The following is a 20,730-nucleotide window of genomic DNA, read 5'->3' on the forward strand; positions in this document are numbered from 1 at the left end:
AGCTTGTTTTTTCCTGCTCCAGAAGATAGGGCCCAAACCAATGACTTCTAGCTACAAGAAAGGAGATTCTGACTAAACAACAGGAAGAATGTTCTGACAGTAAGATTTGTTTCACAGTGGAACAGACTCCAGGAGAAGTAATGGACTCTCTTTCCTTGGAGGTTTTAAAGCAGAGGTTTGATGGCCCTCTGTCATGTATGATCAAGTTGAGATTCCTGCATGCAGGTGGTTGGGCTAGATGACCCTTGGGGTCCATTCCAACTCTACAATTCTATGATTCCTTTGCAATATAAAAACAGAATAAAATACAACTAATAATGATTGATTGATTAAAACACCACTCATTTTGTAGCAAAAGTGTTCTTCACTCCAGGTCAGTACTTCTCAAATTTTATCACTTTCCACAGCCTTTATGAGGAAATGTTCACTTTTTTGGTCTCAAAAATTAAATTCTGCACACCCTCAAACAAAAAAAGAGTTACTGGTAGTTGCACAATTAGGCAATTTTATACCTTGAAATTAATGCTCTTACAGCCATCTTCACTTTTTATAGTTCACTGTGTGCATTGCATTCATATCACATTCAGTAACTTTCATTTCAGTTTCCCATCTGTTTTCCATGCTATTTCTCTGACACATTGGGAGTCAATCCTTATAGATTAAAAATAATGAGAAACTCCAGAGTTTCTTGTTTTTAATTTATGAAGCTACAGAAGGTAGATTATTCATTATTTATTTAAAATATTTTTTAGCTTACTTTTCAGCCAGAAAAGTCTTTACAATCTAAAAGATACAGTTTACAATGAAGAGGGATTGGAAGGAAGGAGGAAAAACTGTAGTAATGAGGATTGGTTTAGTTGTCCAGATGGATTATTTTATCTTGTTTTATTACATTTATATATTGCCTTTATTCCCTCATCTAAGCGGAGATGGTGTTTTGTGGATGGGAATATAAATATTCAGTGACTTCAGGATTAGTCTGTTTCTTATCCCCTTATATCAGGACAAGATGATTTCTCATAAGCTCCTGTAGTGAATGTTGTGGTGGGGGCCACTTTGGTATACTTCCAGAATGATTTCAGTTAGCTTCTTCATCCTTTCATATATGCAATCTGCAATGTATTTATATGAAATAATCAAGTTTTAAAAATGATTTTTATTTATTTTATGCTAATATGCTAGAAATAAGGACATTTGAAATAGTTTTTCAAGGGGCAATTCTGAAATATTTCTGTTCACAGGAAGGAAGTTCTATGATCTCTTAGAGAAGAAGCAACAGTTGCAGGCAGATTTGGAATCCAACTGGGAAAAGCTACAAGAAGCTGAGGTTCTTGTAGCTACCCAGCCAGGAATTATCAGTGGTAAGTGGGCTGCGATCACTAATGCTTTTAATTACAATCTTAAATATATTTTGTTGAAGAGGCAAGCCATCGCCTTAGCTGCCTTGCCAATACGTTTGTCCAGCTCAGCATTGATGGAGAGATTACTGAAGTTATAGTGGAATCCAGTTAAGCAAAATAGTCTGCCACCTCAAGTGTGTGGTCACCAATGCTGATTCATAGAGTGCTGGTGTGGTCCTGACCCAAGATGTTGGTTTTCATCAGGCTGATGGTAAGGCCAAACTTTATGCAGGCTTGGGCAAAATGGTTGATGAGTCACTGTAGAGGTTCTTCGGAGTGTGCTGTCAAGGTTGCAAACAACATCTCTCAGATAAGGATCTGCTGCACTTTTGTTTTGGTGTGGAGATGTGCCAGGTCGCTTCATATGGATGTACACACCATCTTCAGTTGAGCTGAAGGCATATGAGAGCAATAGGGAGAAGAATATGTCAAAGAGGGTTGGGGTGGGTATTCAGCCCTGTTTCACACTGCTCATTATAGGGAAGGCATCTGAGGATGAGCCGTCATATTGGACGGTGCCACGCATGTTGTTGTGGAAGGACACAATCATCTTGAGAATCTTAGGTTGGCATCCTATCTTGTTGAGCTTTGTGAAGTGTCATTTTCAGCTGACAAGGTCAAAGGCCTTCATCGGGTCTGTGAAGGTGATATACAAGGGGCTCTTAGCATTTCTCCTGCAGCTGGTGCAGTGAGAAAATCACACTCTCTCACTGGCTGGGAGTGCAGAGCAGATCAGGCAGGGACTAGGATGGTGCCAGCCAGTCTCACTGATCCCTCTGTGCTTAGTTCTCCTAATCCATGCAAAGATGCATTGTTACAGTTCAAGAGCACATTCTGGCCATGCAAAACTGCTTGAGAAGAGCACAAATTAGAGCTGGTGGCAGGTGTGGCCCTGGGAGAATCTCAAGAGCTTGAAGAGGATTGGAAGGCAGCATTTAGCTCTAGGGCAGCGGTGGCCAAACTTGGCCCTCCAGCTATTTTTGGACTACAACTCCTATCATCCCTAGCTAACAAGACCAGTGGTCAGGGATGATGGGAATTGTAGTTCCAAAACAGCTGGAGGGCCAAGTTTGGCCACCACTGCTCATGGGCCTAACATTCACCACCTCCAATGTAATGTACATGGAATGATAGAAGTGCTCTATAAATGTTAAGCATTAGTCTCTAAAATTTTGAGATATTAAATACTTATTGCACTATTATATTTAGTGTAGTTATTTTAGCACATATTAAATATTTTATTATGAATTGATGTGAATTTTTAATAGAGCGTAAACTAGAGGAACTGACTGAAGAAAGAAAGCGTTTGACTAAAGAACTAGATGCAACTGCAGAAGATATATTGGAAGCCCATCACCAGGCTTCAGAAAAAGCTCTGTTTAGGAAACCTGCTGGTAAGTAGGGAATAAATGACCTTGAATATTAAAAGGGAATTTAACATGCATACTGTTTCAAAGTTCAAAGCCCAGTTATCCCATCACTGTTAAAACTGAAACCGTTGACACTGAGGTATAGAAGACATCAGTCTGACAGCCTTCTTCTGTGCCTGGATCGAGCCCCAGTGGGAATGTCACCTTCCTCCAACTACAGGAAACAAAGCAGAGTCCATTAGATGCAGCAGCCGGATAGGTTAACATCACTGTAATTTCTTTTTTGAATTTATATCCCACCCTTTCTCCTGAAGGAGCCTGGAGTAGCATGCCCATATCAAATTTCAGTGGAGAGCCCCGCATCCATCCCAGCCAGCTTGCAGCTCGATAAATTGGATGAGTTTTTAGCTAATGCTAAAAACTAAGAAAGAAAGTGGGGAGGTGTTACTGGGTGGTGGTGATTATCACACTGAGAGGTTTTATGTTTGTATTGATTTGGAAGCATTGAGGGTGGACACTGTTTTTGCTAATCAAAGTAATCTCAGGGTTTACTTAGAGCAGAGAGGAACTTGTACTGTCTGGAAATGTTCTATATGTTCCTACGGAGCCCATATTTACAGACCTCTGTTCATCATAGTGGATGTGAGTGGTATTACGTATCAGAGCTTTAAGCCCACTTGATATTCTTTGCTATTTTCCTGAATAATTAGTTTTAACTTCTTAAATCTTAAGATAAAGCAAAGGGACCCCTGAACATTAGGTACAGTCGTGGCCGACTCTGGGGTTGCGGTGCTCATCTCGCTTTATTGGCCGAGGGAGCCAGCGTACAGTTTCTGGGTCATGTGGCCAGCATGACTAAGCCGCTTCTGGCGAACCAGAGCAGCGCACGGAAACGCCATTTACCTTCCCGCCTGGAGCGGTACCTATTTATCTACTTGCATTTTATGCATTGCCAAATGAAGAAGGCATTTGCCATTTTTATGAAACGATGCATTTTTAATAGATTTATTCATTTATGTAACTTTATCAGCATTGAGGACATTGGAAACTGTTTTTCAATATATGATTCAAAGCCGTTTTTCTTTTTTCCCCAGAAAAAGAGTTATATGCACTGTCAGAGAAGAAACAAATGTTACTGCAAAATTTGAAAGGGCTGCAGGAAGCACAGGCTCTTGCAGCAACCCAATCTGGCATTGTTGGTGGTATGTATGCTGTCATTTTCCCTTTTTTCAACTATTATATTAAACATGTGCATTTGGAATTAAGGTTTTTCAATTGCCAAGTAGGTTTTTAATGCCTATAGCTGTTTGTTTCTATATCTGTATACATGTGGGTTCTGCAACAAAATGTTGCAGTGTGGGCTGTTCCTGTTCATTATGCCAGCCAGACAGCTATGCTTTCTTTCAGGAGACTCCATTCCCTCCCCTCCCCTCCTTGGGTTTCCATTCTCCTCCAACACACAGTCAGTATTCTGTGGCTAGTGAACATGTTCGGTCCTCATTGACCAGTTTATGATTCCCTTCCCCATATGATTCTTTACTGCTTCTATGAATTTTGGAGTTTCGCAGAGCATTCTCATTCTTATATTTTGTTTCTTAGTAGTTCTGTTTTCACATAATAGCCATCATAACTCAAATCTTATCTCCCTTTTAATACATATGTTTAATATGCTACATCAGTAAGAATCATTGCATGTTTTTATACAATATTATATGTCAAGACAAACCATAGTTTAGTGTTACATCTGAATCAGGCAATTAATATTTGAACATTCAGTGAGCAATATATAATACGCTCATTTATATTAAATATTTTAGATACTGAATGCTAATTGTGCTATTATATATAGTGCAGTAAATTAATTAAGGTACTAAATGAAGGCAAATTAATATTTTGTCACAAAATTTGGTCTGAAATTATTTTTTAGAGGAGAAACGGAAGCAGCTTGCTGAGCAAAAACAACGTTTGGCTGCCGATCTAGAGGCAACTATGCATGATATACAAAAGGCACAGCGTCATGTTTCAGTGGCGCCTATAACTGTGTCACCTAGTGGTAAGTTGAGAATAAATGACCTTCTGTCTACAGTCACTTTTTGTTGTTTCAATAAAAAGTTCTCTGAAAAGAGGTAGAAAGGGCCTTGGGTCTTGCCTGGCACTTCTGTGTCATTTCTGGGGCAGGGCTGCTGTCAGGTTTGAGAGAGCTGTAGACAACCTGTCCTGTCTCCCTACCTGTACCACCTGGGTGCCCCCCCCGGCATAAATTAATATAGTAGTGGCTTCTGTAGAAGCTGCTTAGCTGCTCTCTGGAGAGCACCAGAAAGATTGCCACTGCCTGCCCCTACTTGAAACATGTCCTCATAATTTTACCCAGGAGCAGCAAAGAGAGCTGACAGAGCTCAGCCCGGTGCTCACTATAGAAGGCTGGAAGAAAATGACTGCAGCCACCACCATCATATTTATTGCCTCAGAAGATGGTAATTGCAGTAGTAAAATGATGGGTGCAGTAGCCATTTCTATAGTGAGTGCTGAGCTTGGTGGGGGGAACTACTTTTTAAATTGAAGAGGGGGAGGGGACAGCACTGACCCTGGGAAATTACTTAGTCACCTTTCCAGAAGGTTTTCATTTGTCTCACTTACCATGTCTTAAGATCTGTACTGACGCATTAAGTTTTTATTTTTAATTAAAGATTTCATTTTTGCACAAGTTTCTTCATCTTTTGCACGTATGATATTTTTCAAGTGATTTAACCATGATTTAAATTTTAAAAACATTTCATTTTCCAGAAAATGAATTATATGAACTATCAGAGAAGAAATCTCTGATACTGGAAAGTTTGGCATTCAATCGGAAACAGCTACAGGAAGCTCAGGCGCTTGCTGCTCTGCATCCAGGCACTGACAGTGGTATGTTTTAGGAGCGTGCAGCAGCACAAGACTTGCTACATACCCAAATTTGGCATTTTGTAAAACAGATTCCCTTGGTCCAAGGTGCTTTGTGGGTTGCTTGATTCAACTTATTTCTCAAAGTCCACTTTTTCCTCTTCTTCATTCACTTTTTGGAGGATAAAAAACTATAACCTTTTCCTTTTGACAGAGGTAAATGAAGTTTATAAGCATATCAGCCCCTCCAAAGTGGATTAAGCCTATCAAACTACAAACAAATGAACCCAGGGACTTTTGTTGTGGATACCTCTGAAATGTGATCTTTTCCATAAAAATACTGTCTCTTTAACTTTTAAAATATTTGGGTGGACTGCAAGTAGATGAAATTTACTGGCAAGTTTGCCCCTTCTGAGGTCATGACTCCTGCCAAATGTCTGAAGGGATAGCTGCTGTGGTTCTTTTGCAAGAACAACCTTATCTTGTGTGTGTGATTTAATAAGGATTCACTTGTGTATTGAGCAATGACATAAGAGAGGTGCCTCTGGGTAAGAAACTGGAAACAATTCTAGGAGATTTTTGCTAGGCACTTACAAACTTACCCTATCAGTCACAATGTAGTTTTGGAATCATGAAAAATATATAATATAATATAAAAATTAAAGGAAAATAGAATCTGGGACACAAGATATTAAGGCCTAGAAGCATTAGACTTTATATGTAAGTCCTCAGCAAATCCAGTGTGTGGCTTTCTGCTGGGACAGGCTTGCTTGGGTGGGGTTTCTGTTCTGTGTATAGGCTTTGATCGTCATCTGCACCATCCTACTTTTTTGTAATAGCATTTTAAGTTTGCCAAAATATTTTTAGCCCTTTATCATCATAACAACCCTGTGAAGTAGATCATAATGCTTTCTAGCAAAACAACAAAAAGAACGTAGTAGCACCTTAAAGACTAATACATTTATTATGACATAATATTTATTGGGCTGCACTTTACTTCAGTAGATGCATTCTAGGAAAGCAGATGTAATAATACATTTGCTAACTTTTAAAGTGCTACTTGATTATTGTTTCACTTCGGCTGTAAGCCATGCCTGTTGACTAACTGTTTGACTGAAAGTGCACCAGAGTAATATACTGTACTCAATGCCACACAATGACCCTGTGTCAAGAGAAGGAATTTTAAATTAGGTCTCCAGATCTTCTGGTGGGCTGACTTTAAAAAATACAAAGAAAAAAGACAATGCTCTTGCTGATTGACTTACTGAGAAGAAAGTGCAGGTCTGGTTATAAATTATGAACCTCATAAATAAATGGCATGATCAGGATGGCTCAGTTGGTTAGAGTGTGGTGCTGATAATGCCAAGGTTGCAGGTTCGATCCCTGTATGGGACATCTGCGTATTCCTGCATTGCAGGGGGTTGGACTAGATGATCCTCAGGGTCCCTTCCAATTCTATGATTCTATGCACAGAGTGCACCTATCTCACTAATGAGGAATTTATGTTAGCATGATGATTTCACAACACCCACTGCTGTCCAAACAGAAATACATGTCCAAGCATGTATTTGAAGAAGGCCCCCCTCCTCTCGGCATTAGGCTTTGTTGCCTCAGGATTAGCAAATACATTTTTAAAAAACAGTAATTGTGAGTCTTTAAATATCCCTGCCGGTAAAAGAAAATGGTATAAGTAAAGTTGTTGTAGAGAACAAACCCAGCCATTTAATGCACTCATTTAGTGCACTTATTTTATTCTGTAGCCATATAGCACACTTATTGTATTATAAATTGCCCCAAATTTCTTTATAGACCATAAATTAGAAGAATTAGCTCAAGAAAGAAAGCGTTTGACTGAAGATCTAAGAGAAGCTGTGCATAGTCTACATGAAATACAGCGGCGTTCTTCACAAAAAGGACAGATTGATTCTGCTGGTAGGTGGACAATATATGACCTTCAGGGTTCCCCCCCCTAAGGGTTTCTAGTGTTGTAAGCCCAATTATCAGGCTATTGATGAAAAAGGAGGTAGAAGCAAGTTAACCTATTAGTATGTGCCCTCAATCACATGTGCACGCATACATGGAGGCATGTGTCACCAATAGCAATGTATTTCTAGGGTCATAGTGTGCCATTTTCCTGTACATTTACATCAGGAGAAAATTATAGGCTATGAAATATAGCTTTGAGTGGAAATAATACTATATTATAAACACAAGGCAGTTGATAGATATGCATAGAAGACTTTGTCAAAAGCCTTACTGAAATTAAGATACACTACATCCACAGCATTCCCCTTGTAATTCTATCAAACGAAGAAATGAGATTCGTCTGTCATGATTTGAGAAACCCATGCTGGGTCTTAGTAATCACAGCATCCTTTTCTAAGTGCTCACAGATGGACTGTTAAATTATCTGTTCAAGGACCTTTCCTAGTATCAATGTCAAGCTCACCGGTCGGTAGTTTCCTAGGTCTTCTTTTTTGCCCTTTTTGAAGATGGGGACAACATTTGCCTGCCTCCAGTCTGCAGGGACCTCACCCATTCTCCAAGAATTCTCAAAGATTATAGACAGAGGATCTGTCTATAACTAATTGGCTGCTAGTGCAGTTTGGGAGGCAGTGGAAGACAGGAGTGCCTGGCGTGCTCTGATCCATGGGGTCACGAAGAGTCGGACACGACTAAATGACTAAACATCAAGTGCAGTTTGATGGTGATATTCTACCCTAGTGAGCAGTTGAGTCACCATATTTTGCACTAGCTGCAGCTGCGGATACAGAGGAGGAGGAAGAGAAGTAAAGGTTTAAAAGAAGAGGGCTCCGGGACGCACTTGAAAGTGCTCTCATGGAATGTAAATGGATTTAACAATAAAACCAAAAGAAACCAAATAGCACATGCCCTGTATAAACAAAAAATGGACATCATATGTTTACAGGAAATACATATAAAAAGACTTCATCGATGAATACTATGAAACAAAAGATTGGGACAAGATTTAATCTCCTCAGATAAAACAAAGAAAGGGGGAGAAGTTTTGTATGTTAATCCCAAATCAGATCCTAAACAAATATTCAGGGATGAAGAAGGTAGAATAATGGGATGGAGGTCTAATGGGCAGGGAAACGATGGATACTTGTGGGAATGTATGCTCCAAATGAACGAAAATTGGAATTTTATGAAGACCTAGAGGAGAAATCATTTGAGGTATATGAGGGGAAAGTTGTGTTAATGGGCGATCTAAATGGGGTTGTTTCTTTACATTATGATATGATAATACGAAACAGATTGGTTAAGTTACCATCAGTTGAGTGCAATATTTAAGCTAGCTAAAAAATATGGTGAAAAGGTGCTATTAGGATCCAGGGTCAAAATATTATCCAAAATGTATAACTTATTACTTGAGTGGGAGACAATGGAGGAAATGGTAAAGTCTTCAATGGTAAGTTGGGCTAGGGACATTGGACACAATATTGATTTTGCATTATGGGAACAACTGTTGAAAGTAAATTCAAGGTTTACAGCATGCTACACGTTAAGATAAAATTTTATGAAGATGCAGCATAGATTGTATTTGACACCAAATAAACTAGTGAAAATGTCAAAATCAATGAAGGGTAATTGCTGGAAATGTAGGAAAGTAGAGGGAACCTTCTATCACCTGTGGTGATCATGTAACATAATTAAAACTTACTGGAAAATGATCTATAATGAACTAAAAAAATGTTTTAAAAATCCTTTTCTAAAAACCCAGAAGCATTTTTGCTGGGGTTAATAACAACAGAAGTCACCAAAAAACAGAGAAATTTGTTCCTATACACGACAACAGCCGCCCACGTGTTACTAGCCCCAAAATGGACAAGGTATCAACAAAAGAAGTATGACATATTAAACTGTTAGAATATGCAGAGCTTGCAGGAATGACCACTAGAATAAGAAATCAAAATGATGAAAGATATAAGGACTGGATATTTTTTATTGAATACAGTATATGAAAAAATATTATAAGCAAACAATCTACCTAGCAGGATGGTAAGATTTTCAGCAGTGTAAGAAATAACTAAAGTTTATAAAAGTAGTTACAACAGCTGGGGTGAACCAAGGAAACGCGGGAAAAATAGATAACAGGAACCATGGAAGGAGAGGAGAGGAAGTGGGTTATGGAATGTTTTTGTTTTGTTTTTTTAGGTCTAGGAAATCTTAAATTGCAACCTCTTTTTTATTTTAGAGATTCTTTTCTTATTGTATTTTTTGTCCATATTTTGTTGACATGGAATTATATCAGAAACTCAAATAAATAAAATTATTTTAAAAACCCCAAAACAATTAAAACACATATTAGGTATAATATAGTTATAGATATATTGGTGTACATTAGTGCCCCTGGTAGCTGATGATACATTCCAGGGTCCAGACTCTTCTCCCAGAGGCACAGGGCATAAGGAACTACAGATGGATGCATAATCTTCCTGATGGAAAAATATGCTAACCCATGATCTGCAGAGCCCCAGGCAGTTAGTGAATTAGTCCATATTCTAGGCTTTTCTCACCACAGGGGTGGGGGTGGGGGCAGATAAATTCAGATGGGCTGGCTTTTGTTCTGTGATGCTATTAGCTACAAGGTCATTTGAAACCATTTTTCAAGAGGTTATTGTGTGTGTGTGTGTGTGTGTGTGTGTTTGCAGAAGAAGAATTAGAAGAATTGGCTATGAAGAAGACACAGTTGCTGCAAAAGTTGGAATCCAATCAAAGACTACTAGAAGAAGCTGAAGTTCTTGAAGCTGCTCAGCCAGGCACAATCAATAGTATGTATACAGTGATTTCTCATGATTTCTGTTAGTCTAAAACATATATAAGTCAGGATTACAGCTAACCCAGGCCCTGTAAACATGGAGAAACCCACACCAGTCCAAAGAGGTGCCTGGCCACCCAAATGACCTTATTCGAAGCCCTGCCTTGATCTGTCCCCCATTGCCCCTTCAGGAGCAAAGGTCCCAGTGGGCCAGATGCTCCGAAACGGCTGTCCTTCCTCAGAGCAAGGCATTTTGGCTGAGGTAGGCACAGAGAGTGCCTGGTCTCCTGTGACTTTGCTGTAACAATCAATAAATCAATAAATGCCATTGCTTGTTTTTGTATGTCATTATAAAGAAAAAGAAAAAGAAAAAGCAAGCTCCCTGTCAGGTTTTGCATGATATCTGCACTTTCCAGGATATGTTCCAGGATATGTTCTATGTAAGACTTAGCTCTCTGTGCAATATGATGATAAAAATGCTGCACTGTGTTATAGAATTTCTGTCTGCATTACTGCGATAGTGCTAAGCATTCCTATTTAAAATGGTTAGATAATTTTGTATACTAATTGCACTTTGTAATGTTTTTATTTCAACTGCATTAATAGTGTGTTATGAATTGGCCTGAAATTGTTTTGTAGAGCATAAACTAAAGGAGGTAGCTGAGGAAAGAAAACGTTTGACTGCAGAACTAGAAGAAATTCTACACAAGATGGTACTAAAAGATGTACAGCTTCAGGTTTCAAAACCACCTGGTAAATACTGATTAAATTACACTTAGAATCATAGAATCATAGAGTTGGAAGAGACCACAAGGGCCATCGAGTCCAACCCCCTGCCAAGCAGGAAACACCATCAGAGCACTCCTGACATATGGTTGTCAAGCCTCTGCTTAAAGACCTCCAAAGAAGGAGACTCCACCACACTCCTTGGCAGCTTGTGCTTAAGTCTGCATACTGTTCCAGGAGTTGCAAGCTTAATTAAAGTGAATAAAGAATGTGTCAGACCACAAACTAAATATATAGCATAATGCGTTTCCAAATTTTCTTAGAAATTTGTTATAATTATATATTTTTTAGATTTTACATTGTATTTTATGTTGATTTAATCCACTATATTAACTTTTTAAGATATTTACGTACTTAAGATACTTAGGTGGACAATTGGCATACAAATATTGTAAATAGATAAAAGGTCAACTTTTGTATTTTCACCCTAGGCGCCCTACAATTTGTGACACTTTCAGAAGAATTTCAGTTAGCCTTTACCCCTTGCTTTAAAAGCTGCAAGGATGGATGAAATTTGTCTTGTTACAAAAGAAGCAAGTTTTTACATTTGAATATGTTTCTTCATTTTATGTGAAAATGGGTGATATCCAAGTTCATCATACTCTGAGTAGATCTATTGAAATGAAGGGACTTTGGTGAGTCTACTTTGAGTATACCTTAGTTGGATATCATCCTCACTTAGCAGTTAGGACATATTTTTCAAGAAATAATGCTAAAATATTCCTATTCATAGAGAAGGAATTATATAAACTGTCAGAGTGGAAGCAACATTTATTGGACAATTTGGAATCCAACCTGAAAGAGCTAGAAGAAGCTTGGGCTCTTGCAGCTACCCAACCAGGCCCTAGCAGTGGTATGTATATGATTATTTTTGCTGCTAGTTCTGTTAATATCTTAAAGATACAAACCTGAAATGCAATGTCCTTCTATTTCAGTAGATATTATCTACTGATACAGATATTCAGTAATCTGCTGTTCTACAACTCAGACAGAACAGCTATGATGAACAGTCAAATATTTTAGAAAGTTCAAGAATCTAGTTGGCTTTGTAAGTCTCTAGGAATAGAACCTATTGTTTTCCATCCTGACAGGGACGTTAGAATGTAGAAATCTGTGTCTTCAAAAGGTAATACTGACCATCGTGACTTTTGAGTTCTTTCTCCTTCTGTTGAACATTAGACATTCACATTCCTTTATTATATGGAAAGCACATAACATATTAAGTACAAAAAGACATGACAACAACAGTGAAAATGGTGCTTACTTGAGTGGGTAGGTAATGAGATTAATCTACAGCTGGGCAAAAAGAAGAGCACAGTTTCAGCCAAAATTAAACCATTCTTAGTCCAATTGGCAATTCTACTCCAGTTGTCCTTTCTTATGAATACATAAAATCACTGCTGATTAATGATAGAGGTTTTTTTTTACTCACTATCTTTCAGCTTGGGTTTGCAACACTGCTTGTGTTATTTCATATTTAACAGAGTTGAATGGTAACTTGAGACATTTTAAACATTCAAATGATTTTTGTTGAGGAAAAATGAGGTAACAGTCAAACACAGAAAAAATACTTAATGCAGCAACTTCAGAAAGACAAATGGTCGTTAGGTTTAAATGTATTGCATTTATGTAATATAATATTAATTGTATTATCTAGTATTAAAGTTCATGCCAACATCCTTAGTAATATCCTTAAAGTGTTTCTAAACAAATTGTGGGAAATTGTCATGTAGATAATCTATTAAAGAAGTTAAATGAGGAAAGAAAGACTTTGATTGAAAACTTGGAAAGGGTTGTGGAAGATTCACAGAAAATGAAATCTCGTCTTTCTGAGACAGGTGGAGTAATAAGACCCATTGGTGAGTACATAATAAATGTGTTTGTACATAATCACAAGTATTATAACTATAGTAATCATAACAATCGAGAGATTATTATGTATTGAAATATTGCCAAGAACATAATATTATGTACTGTCATTGTACTCTATATATAGTCTCAGAAACTACTTTTCACAATTTATGATCTCCTATGATTCTAGCTGTAAAAATAACATTTAAAACTATGTTTTAATTTTTAAAAACATCTTCATTTCTAGAAAGGGATTTAAGTCATCTTTTACAGAAGAAAAAACTGTTTTTGGAACGCTTGGACTCAAATCTCGAAAACTGGCTAGAGGCACAAACACTTGCAGCTACTCAACCAAGCAGTTTCAATGGTAGGTATATCATATGTTTAATTATCATCATAATCTTGTGTGTATGCCGTCTTTCCATAGTTAAAACCATGCTCAAGGTTGCTTACATAAATGTTGCAAAAGTACTCAAAACAATAAATAGAACACATCAAAAAGTACACAAACAAATGGAACCATTTTGGTTCAACCTGTGGGTGAGCCTGCTGTTGGTTTTGGTTACTGTTGTTTTGTTCTTTCAGTTTTTATATAGAATAGTCCATGTCTTCCAATCTGATCTAGGAGGCAGAGAGTGGCTTCTTTCCCAGAAGAAAGCTCTAGGGGATCTGGCTCATAGGCAGCTGTTGTAGGAGGTGTAATCCCAATTGTCTGCGATGCCCTCAGGAATGCCCAGTGAAGAGACATTCACAAAATAATAAACTTCTGTTTCTACCCCCAGCATATGCCTATTGACCAAAATGTATTTAAAATATATATTAGAAACACTTTTTTACAATAAAAGTTGTCATTTTATCTGGGACTGTTATTTAAAACTGAGGTTGTAAGTGAATTATTCTACCTTTCTCAGTTTTATATGCAACAGCTAACATGTTCCTTTTTAGATATGGTTGTCTTTATTCTAGAACAAATGAGAATGAAGAGAAAGCATCACTGACAGTACAAGAGAAACAAGCAACACAAAAATCACCCACTCCAACTTCGAATTTGGTTGCTAACTTCTTTCTCCTTGAGGAATATTTGTGCATCAGTTGTACTTGCTTGCAACAGTATTGCTATTGCACTTATTCCAAAAGACAAATGACACCTTGAGGGATAATCATCTTGCAGTTTGAAGGCTATGTTAAGAAATACATTTCTATTGTTGCTAAAACCTTCTTTCCCCCTTTTTATGTAGAGAAAAAATTTCAACACCTCACTGAACAAAGAAGGCTTTTGGCTGCAGGCCTGGAAGCAATTATTCAAGATATACAAAATATACAGGATGCTGATCCAGAAAAACAAATGAAAGCCAGAGGTGAATATAGAATATGTGACATATTTAATTGCAGAATCCATTCTTTCATTAGTGGAGGTAATTATTGAAGGTTACAGTGTCACTTTGTGATTGAAGGCAGGTGAAGTAGGCAGCTCCCAGAATCCAGTTCAATTTCCTGCTTTTGTTGAAATGGTTGCATTTATATCTAGCTCCCTCTTTACTTAGGCTATTTCTATTTCCTTTTCAAACTTTTCCTTAGCTTGTTCCTCTTGTTCTTCCATTTTCCCATCACACTACCCTTTCTCTGGAACTGCTTGTGGTTTGCCTCAGTGTATCTTACCCCTTACCCCTTATACCCTTACCCCTCTGGTCTTCATCTTTTCTCTGAGAAGCCCTCTGACTTCTGTTATTTCCATGGCTCTTTTGCCCTGTTTCTCTCAAAACTCAAAATCAAGAATAAAGAAATCTCTCTCTCTCTCTCTCTCTCTCTCCCTCTCCCTCTTTCCTACCTTAGCCATTTTAGCAGAAGGAAGGATAGCATGTGTGATGGTTTTTTTCACTGTACCTAACTTCTCTCTTATCTGTGAATCCTGAATGTGAGAGTAGGGAGTGGAGTGAAGGTTCATAAGTATGTCAGAGGCTTAATGCTGTCCAGCTGGCATAAATAAGACTCCGGGCTCCCAGCCAGTTCCAAACTATTTGATTTATTTGACAAAGTTCAAAAGTACATCTCCAGCGTTTCAATTAGCGTCCATCCCCTTGTTGCACAGTTGCCGTGTCTACTCTTTCTTTTTCCTTTTCCGTACCCAGCATGCAAGTCTGCGGAAACCCCTTCCCTGACTTCCTCTGTGTACAGAATGACTTGTTCCAGGCTCATCCTCCTCCCTCTCTACGTCAGACCCACTGTCAGACGACAGGCTGCTAATGATCTCTTTAGGCTCTCTATAACTGCTGGTTTCTGTTCTTTCATCTTTTCCCGTTTGCCTCTCCCTGACAAAGTAGAAGAGCAAATCTCTCATCCATTATTCCTACTTTGTTCCTTTAGTATGTAGAGTTTGGGGGGCACTTGGTATTAACAACAACCTTGCTGAGCCCCCTTCTGCACCTTCCAAGGGAGCAGCAGTAATAGTTGAACCAAAGCCTTCTGTGAAATCACTCCCAATTCCCAGTCCTTTCAAAACCGTAACCAAGGCTGAATATAACTCCCCTTCATTAGTCTGTTTCTATGACTGACAAATTTGGTAACTTAGAGTTTGAATTTATGGACATGCTGAAGCTTCCAGCCATTGACACACTGGTTTCTTAATTCAATGCCTAAATGAATTTCTCCTGCCTAAATATGAGGATGCCCAACTTCTACTGAGAGGAGGCTGGACTTAACCATGTATACTTCTTGCTCTGCTTCTATGTTAACTTGAGCTTCCCTAATATGGCTGGATGACCTCCTTGGCAATCCTCATCAGGACCAGCCCCTCCTCAAGATATCCAGAGCAACAGCTTTTGTGGATGATGCCACACTTGGCAGCACACAATTTGAAGCTCACTCTCTGGTGTCAGAAGGAGAACCTATGGTTGAAGCACTGGGATGCTGATACCACAGCTAGAGTTGACTTATGGGGCAAATTTTCAGGGAATATGGCCTTAAAGATGGCTTAGTTAAATCTTGCAACAGAAGGAGCTTCTTGTCTTTTCTTGCCTGGAGAGCTATTTCTTTTGTTGTTTTCCTTCATATGACTTTCCTGGCTTTTGTCCACAGGGCATGGATTCAATACCCAACCACTCTTGCTGAAACTAATCTTACTGCTCTGCAAGGCCCCAGCAAGATCCTAACACTGGTAGAGGGTAGACCCCCTCTAAAGGGAGTCACAGCAATGATGCTAGTCTGCATCCAGTGGGAGGCAGTCTTCAGTCTTCAAATGTCTGGCAAGCCCAAGACCTTGGACAGATGGGTACTCAACTTCAGGGCTACAGGATTTATTTTCTAGCCCATCGCCAACACATTGCTTTATACAATCTCTGGTTTCCAAATGACCAAAGAAGGAATGCCACCCAGCACCTTCGGAACATGGCAGAAATTGAGCCAGTTACTCCAGGGGGAGTCCTTCTTCAACATCTACTCCATTCTTAATGGTGCTGAAGTCTCTAAGGCAGCTACACAAGCATCACCTAGCTCCTTTACTAGAAACTACAGAATTGACCCAGAAATCGTAGACCCTGCCCAACATAGGGAAGCTTAATATCACCCCTAAATCTAATAAATAACTACATAAATAAAAATAAAGATGACCTTCTACAGCAACACGAGAGAGAATTGCTGGTTCCTGTGTGAATGGTAATTCTGTGTTGCTGGCAAAGGTCCTGAGACCTCACCCTAGTTTCTTGACCGCTTCATTTAAGTTACCTAGTTTTTAAATTTTCTAAAAAAATATGTAAAATGTTTACAATTCTAGTTCCTTATTATTAGGGAAGTAGGTATTTTCTTCCTCTTTTTGTGTTTTGTCTTGTCCAGCTGATTTGTTTGAGCTTGATAAGGATGCAAATCGGATTCTGGAAGCTGCCTGCTTCCATCAAATTCTCTTTCCTGCCTTCAACTACAAGGTGGTGCCTACAGAACTGCCATTCAGATAAGAACTAACGGTTCTTTATCACAGCTAAATGGCACTCTGCATCTCATATAATTCAAGTAGCAGAGAAGCATGTAAAACAATTTTTTAAGCTATTAGTTGCTTTTTTGTGTTAATTTTTTTTATTGATTCGTTTCAAAAGAAAAGTGCAAACATAACCAAAATAAAGAAAACATAGAATCAAAAATGTAAACCATAAAGCATCACAGTCTATAAGGACAAAAGTACAAAGATATAACACATATTCAAAGGGATAATAAAGTATTGACTCATACAAAGGTTCCCATTGCAAATAATAAAAATATATAAAAGTATTCTCCACCATTGAGTTCTATAATTATTAAGCATAAAGGTTCTATATAGTCTTACGTGAGCCAGACATTTGCATATCCTCATGGCACTGAGTGACCATGTGCCTCAATAGTTGTATAAGAAATAAAATAATGTCATATATTTTAAAGAAACCATTCATTTGAGCTCTGTCCTTTAGATAGATGCTTTTAGTTTGTGAGAGATATTTTCAAGAAAGGCAATTTGCCAAACTACAGTCTGAACAAACTGCGGGAGGCAGTGGAAGACAGGAGTGCCTGGCGTGCTCTGGTCCATGGGGTCACGAAGAGTCGGACACGACTAAACGACTAAACAACAACAACAGCTAATATTTGTAAAATATTTCTTTGTAGAGATGGCTTTGAAACAACTATATGACAAAAAGAAAGTGTTTTTGGAAAATCTGAGAACAAATTTTAGGCAACTGCAAGAAGCCCAGGTTCATGCAGCTGCCGAGCCAGGTGGTATCAGTGGTAAGTATTTTACTGGGCAATCCAAGTCATGGGAATGTGTCAAACAGCTCAGCTGCCAGTGATCCACCAACATAATAACCACAGCATCCAAACAGCATTTGGTGGAGTAGTCTCTAGCACAATATGCCTATGACTGTATGATATCCACATGCTGCTCTCTGTTGCTTCTGCTCAGCCTCCAGCCAACTCTGCCCCTCCAGTCCACCCTCTCATTACTGTTGTAACTTTCAATTTCTTCTCTGCACACTTCCTTCCTGCCCAGTATACTGCCAAAACACTCCTCTCTCTACCACTACTATGTCCTGGCAACCACTACTGCACACAGGCACTGTTGTCGGAGTCCATTATCACCCTTGTCACCCCTTGAACTTTGACTCCTACTTGTTTGCTGTCTGGTTCCCCACCCTTTGGTTACCCCAAGGTTGAGCTACCCTTCCACTGGTGTTGTGCCAGGCAGCCTAACCTCAACTGCTGAGCCAAGGTTTCTCTCCCTCCCTTGCTGCCTGTGAACCTCCCCATCCCTGAGTTAAGCCATGAGAACAAGTGATTGTTGTTTTGGTATTTTTTCAAATTGAACTGAATAAAGGTTGCAACACAAGTATTGTGCAACAACCACCTCCCATGTTCACTTACTCAACAAAGAGAAGCAGATACTAGTGTGCTCCCAATTGTACATTGGCAACGGAAAGTAGGTTTCCATTCTACTATCCATCAGCTGGTATGTAGGACCTTGGATCTAAGTAATCCTTTCTGGCAACAGTTCAATAATTCTCTATCTGTGTGGCTTACAGTTCCTTTTACTGCACAGTTACCACTATACTTTTCTCATCTGTTATGCCTAATGCCTAAATTATTCAATCTATAATCTACATCCATTTCAAAAAATACTGTGTGACGGTTAAAGAGTAAAAATACTTATATTCAAAAGGCAAAAACTACATTTTGGTATATCTCATCTTTTATGTTAGTGTAAAATAAATACATTTTGAGTTATGTTATATTCCTTTTTGTAGAGCTAAAGGTACAAGAGCTCATTCAGCAAAGAAGACTTTTGACTGCAGGTTTAGATGCAATTATGCAAAGCATGCAAGAGATAGAAAATCTTATTGCAGGCAATGTGGAAGTAGCAAAACCCAGTGGTGAGTATGAAATTTAAAAAAGTCATCAGACATGCAATACTTCAGAATTCTATTTTCACCTAAGTAGTGTGTGATAGAATGATGTGCTCAAAAATGTTCATCTCAGCTCCATACTGGCAAAGCTCTCTGATATGGACAGGGCCAGTTGCTTCTTTCACTGCATTCCTCCATGGAATCCTGTTGCCAGACTTCTGACATAGTTACAGCCCTTGACATCTGCCCACCATTACTAGTGGACACTTCCAATAAAACTGTGCTCAGCTCTGTAGTCTTAACAGCAGTGCTAATTCCAGTAAGTTTGCTAGTCTATCCATATGTGTGAATGTACAGAGACCATGAATAAGAACAGGGTGACTGCCTGCAGTTGTAGTTCTGCAGTTGTTTGTGCAAACACACAACTCCTTCCCTCCTTCCCCACTGCAGATATTTAGTGTGCTTGAAGTTTATCATATGACTATTTTATAGGGCCACTATATTGGTCAAGAATTTGAGCTGTACCCCTGTTGCATCTGCATGGAAGGGCATCTACTAAAAATCTAGTTTAGCTTTGGAATCTTCCCAAATGCACAGAGTGCATGTGTGTATACAAACGACAACCTGTTACTATTTATCTTTGTAGAAATTGAATTAGAGAAAATATATGAGAAAAGAACATTGCTTTTGGAAAACATGGAATTAAATCTGCAAGAGCTGAAAGACCTTGCAAAAGGTGGTGTAAGTGGTAAGTAAAGTGTTAAATTTTAGTATGTTGGGCATTCCTGCTATTGTGCATAGCTTGGGCACCTGCCCCCCAATCAATAAAAATAAATACAAATCTGAGGTTCTGCCTCCCCTAACAAAAGCCTGCCCCCACAACAAAAATCCTGGCTATGCCCATGTTTTGAGAGTTATAACCAGAGCAAATGTGAGACAGAAGTTGTGTACTCCTGCTACGTAGAACTCTTTGTGTTTGAAGCCATATACACGTGACATTCACTGCAATTCGTATCTATCCTGTAGAGTCTTTAGAAATACTGCTGTTTGATGCATTTTCCTTTAAACCAGTTTTCATAAAATGTACTTCTCAGTTAAACTGAGGTGTGTACATTTAAGACAGTCTGTTGAGTAGGCAATCTGGTACTGTGGTATTGATGCTATTGAGTACCACTACTAAGATAATGTTATTTTTTATTAATAATCTTCATTAATTTTCATTTTGTATGTCCAAACAAATGCTGTAAAGAAAGAAAAATATGACCAATAACAGAAAAAGGACAATTGATCTTACTTGAATAGTAGATTTATTAGGTGGATGATGGGGTATTTGGATTAGGCTGTTCCTCTTGCATGAGACTCAGGCAGGATCAAAGTATTGTGGGAGGTTTTTCAGACTTCAGTTTTTTGGACTTGCCAAGCAGGAGCATTTTCAGAAGAATCTAAAAACCAATTAAACATATGGCCTACATGGGTAGATCTTACTGATAACCCTTGAAAACCATGGCTCTTGGAACGGGAGGAATGACTTGAAAGATTGTGAGAAGCAATAGATGACCACGCTGGGTTTAGATGCTTTGTCTTTTGTTTCACTTTCTTATGCGTAAAACTACTCAAACTCAGATATGCAGATGATACAACCTTGATGGCAGAAAGTGAAGAGGAATTAAAGAACCTTTTAATGAGGGTGAAAGAAGAGAGCGCAAAATATGGTCTGAAGCTCAACATCAAAAAACGAAGATCATGGCCACTGGGCCCATCACCTCCTGGCAAATAGAAGGGGAAGAAATGGAGGCAGTGAG

The 20,730-nt window shown here is 38.6% G+C and overlaps 1 protein-coding gene across 8 annotated transcripts in view; it reads left to right on the plus strand.

Moving 5' to 3' along the window:
- The window catches only part of CCDC7 (coiled-coil domain containing 7), a 130,612-nt gene that overhangs the window by 88,017 nt on the left and 21,865 nt on the right, over positions 1-20,730 (plus strand). For all 8 annotated transcript variants that reach the window (XM_083579043.1, XM_083579038.1, XM_083579041.1 and 5 more), the window contains 15 exons: positions 1,242-1,361; positions 2,669-2,794; positions 3,865-3,972; positions 4,698-4,823; positions 5,555-5,674; positions 7,460-7,582; positions 10,327-10,446; positions 11,073-11,186; positions 11,953-12,072; positions 12,953-13,078; positions 13,318-13,437; positions 14,309-14,428; positions 17,697-17,816; positions 18,830-18,955; positions 19,575-19,676. In XM_083579043.1, coding sequence (XP_083435169.1) covers positions 1,242-1,361; positions 2,669-2,794; positions 3,865-3,972; positions 4,698-4,823; positions 5,555-5,674; positions 7,460-7,582; positions 10,327-10,446; positions 11,073-11,186; positions 11,953-12,072; positions 12,953-13,078; positions 13,318-13,437; positions 14,309-14,428; positions 17,697-17,816; positions 18,830-18,955; positions 19,575-19,676 — 1,791 coding nt within the window. The remainder of the gene's footprint in view (positions 1-1,241; positions 1,362-2,668; positions 2,795-3,864; positions 3,973-4,697; positions 4,824-5,554; positions 5,675-7,459; positions 7,583-10,326; positions 10,447-11,072; positions 11,187-11,952; positions 12,073-12,952; positions 13,079-13,317; positions 13,438-14,308; positions 14,429-17,696; positions 17,817-18,829; positions 18,956-19,574; positions 19,677-20,730) is intronic.

The sequence above is a fragment of the Podarcis filfolensis genome (assembly GCF_964270895.1).
Source record: "Podarcis filfolensis genome assembly, chromosome: 12".
Taxonomy (NCBI): domain Eukaryota; kingdom Metazoa; phylum Chordata; class Lepidosauria; order Squamata; family Lacertidae; genus Podarcis; species Podarcis filfolensis.